General features: G+C 50.8%; 1 protein-coding gene across 1 annotated transcript in view; it reads right to left on the bottom strand.

Moving 5' to 3' along the window:
- Positions 1-8,278, bottom strand: part of PIK3R6 (phosphoinositide-3-kinase, regulatory subunit 6) — a 66,088-nt gene that overhangs the window by 28,737 nt on the left and 29,073 nt on the right. Inside the window, exons 9-12 of the mRNA XM_006900522.1 lie at positions 5,734-5,820; positions 3,607-4,030; positions 2,910-2,988; positions 1,543-1,665 (exon numbers count right to left, since the gene is read on the bottom strand). Coding sequence (XP_006900584.1) covers positions 1,543-1,665; positions 2,910-2,988; positions 3,607-4,030; positions 5,734-5,820 — 713 coding nt within the window. The remainder of the gene's footprint in view (positions 1-1,542; positions 1,666-2,909; positions 2,989-3,606; positions 4,031-5,733; positions 5,821-8,278) is intronic.

The following is an 8,278-nucleotide window of genomic DNA, read 5'->3' as shown; positions in this document are numbered from 1 at the left end:
AGAGAGAGAGAGAGAGAGAGAGAGATGGATAATAGACAGAACAGTGTTCTCCAAGGTTTTTAACGGTTCATTTTTTATTTTTATTTTTTTTAAAAGAACACATTTTATTTTTATTTATTTCTTTTATGTGTGTACCGTCAAATTGGATCTGACTGTAACAGGAGGTGATTGTTCCTCCTTCTTCAGCAGAGCATCTGGTGGATTTGAACTCACACCTCTGGGATTGCAGTGCAGTTTCCTGCCACTAGGCCACCAGAGCTCACCAACGGTTCATTTTTTTAGAGATAGATCATCAGACCTTCCAAGGTACTTCTGGGTAGGCTTGAACCTTCAACTTTTCAGTTAGCAGTCAAGTGAGCTAACCATTTGTACCACTCAGAGACTCTTGAGTTTCTATTTGTTGTGTTGTTAGGTGCCATCTCATAGCAATCCCATGGACACAGAAACACTGTTCAGTCTTGCACTATCCTTGTCATCACTGGCATGTTTGAACCTACCGTTGCTGCCACTGTGCCGGTCAAGCTTGTTGAGTTTCCCACTACTTTGCTGACTCTCGACTTTACCAAGCGTGATATTCAGGGACTGTCCCTCCTGATAACATACCCTCAATAGATGGGACAAAGTCTTGCCTGCATGTCCATGCGAGGCGACCGACAATATCATGACAAGATCAAGTGCCTCTGCATTCTCATAGTGACGTCTTTGCTTGCTAACACTTTAGAAAAGTCTTTGACCCCAAATTTTCTCAGTGCAATGTGTTACTCTATTTCCTGTTATTTCCAAGGACATGAGGCTGTGGATTCAGATAACATGAAACTCCTGACATTTTCAATATCTTCTTTTTTTAACTGTGATTTTAACAAAAGTTGACAGAGACATTGGCTTTTCATTCATTCAGTCTTGCACATTCCCCCCGCCCCCGTTCACTTTCTGTTTTTAAATATTCATTCATTGGAGAATGAAAATATTTCCTCTAAGCAAAATGCCTGAATTCCAAGTAGGACTCTCCCTTTCCTTTGCTGCTTTAGGCAAGTTTCCCTCATCTTTTTGTGCCTTAGATGTTCAATCTGTGAAATGGGAGCAGGAACAACAACACCTGACTCACAGGGTTGTTGTGAGAATTAAATTAGCTCTCACCTTCCTGTGAGTGTTAGACTAAAGCTTGACACACAGAAATGCTCAGCGAACCTTAGCAATTATAATCATGGGAAAATCATCACAGGAGAGTCACAGAAGAAATAGGATTGACCTACAAATTCCTAAGATAATCTTTTACAAGGTCTTTTTCCATGGTGGTCTGCTGTAAAGTACGTATTAGTGAGTGTGTTAGTGAGTGCAGAGGGCAGAGCTTCCCCAGTGCCCTTCCTGCCTCCTTGGCCCCTCTGGAACCAACTCTGAGGGCAAGGTCCCCAGGTTACTGTCTGAAAACACCTTCCCCCATTTCCATCCATTACCTGCTTGCAGCTCTTGATTGCTCCCCTGCCCCCCAACACCCGGTTGGTTCCAACCCAGCCCTCCTCCCTAGATCCCTACTGCCCTTACCATCTCAGCCAGCTTGTGGATGGCCGGACACAGGGTGTTGACAGTGCTCTGGTACCACCGGTCCACACGGCCCAGGAACGCAGCCAGCTCTCCCCGCTCTGCCTGCCTGTATGCTGTGGCCTCCTGGGGGCAGGGGAGTGGACAACCAGGTTAGACACCCTCCTCCTACCCGTGGACCCTAGATACCATCAACCTTATTTCTAGTTCCAAACAAAGTAGCTTCTCGAGCGTGGGCACATCACTTAGTCTGCCAGGGTCTTAATTTCTGCACCATGTGAAGATGGGCTTTTGTTTTGCCTTATATCCTGAGGAAGCTGGAGTGCCCTTTACTAAGGGTCATTGCCAAAGACACTGAGGAATCATCATCGATCTTAAAAAGGGAACAATGATTGCTGTGACATTAATGTAGGTAATTCAGATAGATTAAAAAAGTGTAAAGAAAGTAAAGACGGCAAGTGTGTCTGCATTTCCTCCATGAGAATAAATGGCTTCCATTGCCTGGAACTTCCAACAGTGTGACCCTAGGACGTGTGAGTGTGTGATTGTGTGTGTGTGTGTGTGTGTGTGTGTGAGAGAGAGAGAGAGAGAGAGAGAGAGAATGCTTATGAGGAGGTGGTGGAAGTATTTAGTAGGATTGTTGTTGTTGTTGTTGTTATGTGCCGTCGAGTTGCTTGCGACTCATAGCGACCCTATGTACAACAGCCCTAAACTGCTCTGTCCTGTGCCAATCGCATTGCCTCTGACACACCCATCCCGATTACCCCAGCCACTGAATCAATCCACCTCATAGAGGGCCTTCCCTTCCTGCGCCGTCCCTCCACCCTCCCAAGCATGGTGTCCCTCTCCAAGGACTGGTCCCTCCTCACAACATGTCCAAAGTATGTCAGATGAAGCCTCAGAAGCCTTGCCTCCAAGGAGCAGCCTGATTTAACCCTTTCCTGGATGAATCTGTTTGTTTTCCATGTCCCTCAGATAGAGTGTAAAGAGGGCCAGTTGGCAGGCACTCTGGTGTTCCACCAACTCTTTTGTCCCTTCCGCTCCCTGGGGCTCATGCTCTTCTTCCCCATTTTAAGGAATGACCACTGCACTGATACCTGCTGACATGTGGAAGGAACACTGGGGACTGAGAGCCTATGCTTAAGGATGGCAAATGTCATCAAAACAAACCAAGGGAACACTGGAGGCCACATTCAGTCTCATTCATTTTGGTTTCTAGGAAAGAGGTCCTCACACCACATTCTAATGATGACGCAGGTATTTCCACAGAAAACCACAGGAAGTGAGCCACTGCCTAGTCCTGCCCTTGTCTGCCTGGTCCATAACCATGGCCTTGCTCCCCACATCTCCCTGCCCACTCACTTGCTCACCTCAGGGGCCAGCATGGGGATGTAGTAGAGCTGCAGGCTGAGTCTGGGCGTGAGGCAGAACTTCTGGGTCTCTCGTTTCCTGGAGGGGGCAGCAAAACCAAGGGGGTCAGAGGAGGCCTATGAACAGACTCTGCTCCTCATCCTAGCCCTGTCACTTCTTATCTCTTGACTTGCTGCAGTTTACCCCACCTCTGTATTCTCATCTGTAATATGAGTGCAGTGACCCTGGCAGGGTGGTGACAAGATGAAGAATGCTGGCAGCACACAGTAGGTGTATGTGAGCACATTGTAGGTGTATAGTGAACACACAGTAGATATGTGGTGAGAAAACAGTGGGTATATGTTGATCACACTGTAGGTGCGTAGTGACAACAGTGGGTGTATGGTGAACACATTGTGGGTATATGGTGAGCATTCAGTAGATGTATAGTGAACATACAGTGAGTGTGGGACGAGCACACAGTGGGGGGGGGCAAGCACACAGTGGGTGTGGGATGAGCACACAGTGAGTGGGGGGGCAAGCACACAGTGGGTGTGTGGTGAGCACACAGTGGGTGTATGCAGAGTGATGGTGCCTAGCAACCACCCTCACAATTTGGTCTCTGCCTCTCCCCACTCCCTCTCTTTCCTGATCTTTCCCCAGCCTGTGGTGGCTTCTGTCCCACTCAATCCTCTCTGCAATCCCCTGGAGCTATACCTGAGGGTATGGTAGGCCTGGGCCAGGCGTCCCAGCATCCTGTCATCCCCTAGCACCAGCACCCGCGCTGTGTGCACCCGGGAGACCCCGGGCAGCAGCTCTCCGTCTCCACCAGGCCCGCCCGTCTTCCTGTGCAGTCCTGGGGGTGCGTGCCAACTGCCAGGCAGCCAAAGATCCACCGGCCACGTCCGCTTCTTGATGCCCCCTTTACGCTGCAGGCTGGCCCGCTCCAGCTCAGGGCTGCTGGACGCTGGAGGCTCATCGGCGCCTGAGGGAAGGTCCCGCTCGATGCCGCTGTCCGTGGACAGCACGGACACCCGGGCCAACTCCCGGTCAGGCGGGAGGCCATGCAGATCCAAGGCCTCTAGGTCAGCGCTGAGGCGGAGCTGGAATCGAGGGCGAAGGAAGAGCACCAGTTCCTTCCCTGGGGGGCAGAGAACAAGGGGACATCAGGGGGTGAGGGGCGAGGCCCCTGCGCCTCTCCCCAGGAAACCCTCAGCTCTGCTCAACAGTGGGCCCAGAGGCGCTAAACTGATTAACACAAGAACCCTGCGCAGCTTCTGGCTTCTGCTGTGAGCTCTGTTAATAAACACATTAAGGTTTCTGAGAAGTCTTGCAGCAGATCTACTTAGCCCAGCCTTTCCCGCATTTAGCTGATCCTGGAGCCCTCCCTCCTTTTAAATATATGTTCATATTACGGATTGCATTGCTCACCCCTTCCCTACAATCTACCATGAAATCCTAACCCCCATACCTGTAACTATGACTGTTTGGATACAGTAGTTGTCATTTGTTATATTAAAGTAAGGAGCCCTGATGGCACAGTGAGGTACATGCTGAGCTTGGATCAAAAGGTTGGCAGTTCAAATCTACCAGCTGCTCCACAGGAGAAAGATAAGGCTCTCTGTGCCTGTGAAGAGTTACAGCCTCAGGAATTCAGTGAGAGGGTTGATTTATCAAAGTTGAGTGGATCCTAAACCTAGAAACAGATCAAAGGCACACAGGGGAAGCCTATTGCTGGCTATTGGAAGTGGACATAGACAAATACCTCCCCTAGCCTTGTGCCCTGAATTGGGGTTTCTAATCCCCTGAACTGTGAGAAAACAAACTGATGTTCCTGAAAAGGCAACTACTTATAGTATTTAAATTACACCAGCAGCAGGAAAGGAAGTACTTGACAAAAATCTCTTCCCTCTCACTTACTCCCCCCTGCCTCCCCCCACCCCTCGCTGGCCCTCCTGCCACCACCGCCCCTGCCATTTTCTAGGACACAGACTCCAGACATGGGCTCTGGAAAGAACGCCAGGCTTTCTAACCAACCTTCATTTCCTGGCACATCAGTAAACGGAACACCGAAAGAACTATTGTTTCGTTTCCAGAGCTGCTGTAACACAAATGCCACCAGTGAATGATGGTTTTGGAGTCTAGAAGTCAGAATTCAAGAGCTGGCTCGAACGCTTTCTCCCCGTCAGCTCTGGGACCTCCTTGTCTCTCCAGTTTGCTGCTTCCCTGGAAGTCTCTGTATAATTTGTCATTCCTCTTCCCCATCTCTGCTTGCTTAATTGGCTCCTTCTATATCTTGTAAAAGACTGACTCTTATCACACTCTACCCCTGCCTCATTAGCATGAAAATGACAACCTATTCCCATATGGGATTATGACCTTTGGCATAGGGGTTAGAATTTACAATACATATTTTTTTGCAGAGGCACAATTCCATTTATCGCACCTGCCCAGCACTTGCCACTCCAGCATCCTGCGTACCTGCCTGTAGAACAGGGGACACCTGCAGGAGGCAGTCTTGGGATGAGGGGAGCTCCCTGGTCACTTCTTCCGGCTCTGGGGAACTACAGCTTTTTCACAAGAACCCAATTGCTAATAAACTGAGAAACCTCCTCATTGCTGGTGAGTTGGAGCTGAGCCTGTGCGTTAGAACTGCAACACCCTACAGTGAGACCAGAGCTCCGAGTGACTAAGACACTGTGCTATTCTGACGGTGAGAACATGTCCCTTCTTCCAGACAAGTGTGACATTTCAGGGAAGGAGATAAGGAGCATACACACACGTTCACACACGTTTGCACACTACCACATGCATGTATGTACATACACGGCCGCAGGCACTTACAAAGCTGCTCCTCGTCCGTCCACAGGTGGAAGGAGATGTGGGGGCTGGGCAGAGGGATGCTTGGTGGCTGGTCCTGGAGAGGGTCACCTGAGGGGAGGAGTAGGCTGTGGAGACCACAGAGGGGAGGATGGTGGATTCTGCTGTGCCCTCCCCACCCCCAGCTCCTGTACAGGGGGCCTAGAGAGGGTGGCAGAGACCCTCTCCCTCCCCTGCTGGTGTTGTTGAGCCTTCCTATCCACAATGTGGCTTCCTTTCCTTCCCATCTCTGTCACCATCAGCTCATCCAGGGCCTACACACACACACACACACACACACACACCACACACACACACACACACACACACCCCCCAGCTTCTTACGGCACTTAGAGCCTGTCACCAACCAGCAGTATGTGTTATCTTTTATACCCTCAGACTGTCCCCTGTCCCTTGTACTGCAGTTGAGCTGGTTTCCCCAATACTCCTTAAAGCCCTGTCAGTATCCAGACCAGGAGGACAGCAGCCTCTGTTTCCATCAGTGTTACTGAAGTCCGAGGCAGCAGAAGTCCAAGGTGAGAGAAACCAGGTCATTCCTCCTTCCAGAAGCTTCCTGACTAGCTCGGTCACATGGACATCACTCCCAAATCTACTTCATTTGCATACCATGTGGCTGTAGGGTTTGACTCTCTAGTCCTGTTTACCTTTGGCGTGACCATGGCTCCCTCCCTAAAGAGGCTGCGGACCTTCTTGTATGACAGTCCCCAGTGCTTACTGAACACCTCCGGTCAGGCTCTGCTCTGCCTACGTCAGACACATTCAATCACCTTACTGCACGCAGCCAGCACCCTGGGTGGCAGGTCCCATTATTGTCCTCAGTTGACAGAGGAGGACTGGAGGCACAGGGGTTAAGTAACCAGGTTACTAATTAAGCAGAGCCGCAATGTAAGCCCAGGTAGCCCAGATCCAGACCATGCTTTTAGCCACTGCTATTATTAATTGCAGTCTCATTTGGTCCCTGACTTATGGCGGACCCTATGTACCTGGTCCCATGCCATCCCCATGGTTGCACTGCAGATCAGATTGTTGGGACCCGTTGGGTATTCTGGGACTGATTTTCACTGATTTTCTGCCTAGCTCATTTCATACTGGAATCTCTGCTGAAACCCACTCAGCATCAGAACAACATGCAAGTTTTCACTGACAGGCAGATGGTGACTGACTGCGCATGAGGAGCACTGACCAGGACTTGAACCTGGGGCTCTTGAGTGTTGTGTGCTGTTGAGTTGGAACCAACCCATAGTTGACCCTCTAGCTGGTTTTCCGAGGCTGTACATCTCATGAGAGTCATGAGAGGAGACACTTTTGTGTTGACAGTGAATTTTTTTACCACTAACCCACCAGAAGTCCATGGGCTCCTGAATGGAGGCTGAGAATTGCACCACTGAACCTCCACTTCCCTCATCTTCACCGCTGTCCCACACTGCCCCCTGCAGGAGCAAACACTCAAGAGGTGGGCCGGTTAACCATGAAGACATTCAGGTGGGAGACAGGGGTCAGGGGATGTGACTTGGATGGTGGTGGTTGGAGTGGTCCATGCTGAGTTACTGCTGAATAGTTACACATGGTGCCCATGGGGAGCACGGTTCAGGGTTTGTCTTTGCTTCTGGCAACCCTTTCCAGGGGTTGACCAGGACCAGTGAAGAAGAGGAAGGGGTCCTGCAGCCTCCATCCTCACCTGGGAGAGGGGCTCAATTGTCAGACTGAAACCTGGGACTTCTGCTGGTGGTTCACAATCTTCACCCTATGCCCCGTAAGTGGTGCAAAGCTGGTAGATGTATTCTGAGGCACGCTGTCTGACAAACTCCAGGGATGCTTCAAGTGACCCTGAACTTGTGCACAAATCATAATTGTCCAATAACATGTGGAGGAGGACCCTCTGAGACCCTTCTCTAGGCTGGTAAAGACTTCCCAGTCCAGATGTGCTTGCTTCCCATTGTCACCATGTACAGCATTGTCTTACAAAAATGCAAGTAGGGAGCGACGCAGCGCCAGCGAGAGCGATGCAGCGCGAGAACGCTGCTGCCAGATGGGAGAACGCTGCCGCCAGATGGGGTTCCACCACGAGAGGGGCCTGGAAGAGACCCAGGAAGAACAACAGCCAGCCACCTACCGCGGAACTCCACAGGAGCGAAGACTGTGAGACCCCAGAGGAACAAAGACTACCCGACACTGTGTGACCCCCTTGCAACCCACACCTGTGTGACCCTTAACACACAGGGTACTGCTGCATAAACCCCCAGCAGCGCCCAAGCCCCGTCCCCACCTCTTGGTGATAGTATCCAAGCCCTGCGCTCCTTACCCCCTAGTCCCTTGCTTTCCTCCCCTTCCCGCACCCCCCTTGCAGCTCCACAACCACACATCTCAACCCCCACCAAAGCCCTGTGACCTCAGGGCACCACCTTGGATCCAGCCATCACCCGGAGCTATCAGGCGAGCTGTTGAGGAACTAACCTGGCAGGAGAAAGGCCCGTAGGATCTTATCTGTGTTTACTGGGGCATTGCTGAT

This window comes from Elephantulus edwardii, unplaced genomic scaffold (assembly GCF_000299155.1).
Source record: "Elephantulus edwardii isolate Elephantulus edwardi_28Jun2011 unplaced genomic scaffold, EleEdw1.0 scaffold00286, whole genome shotgun sequence".
Lineage (NCBI taxonomy): Eukaryota > Metazoa > Chordata > Mammalia > Macroscelidea > Macroscelididae > Elephantulus > Elephantulus edwardii.
Note: the sequence above shows the minus strand (reverse complement) of the source record. Positions and strands in the feature narration are given on the sequence as shown.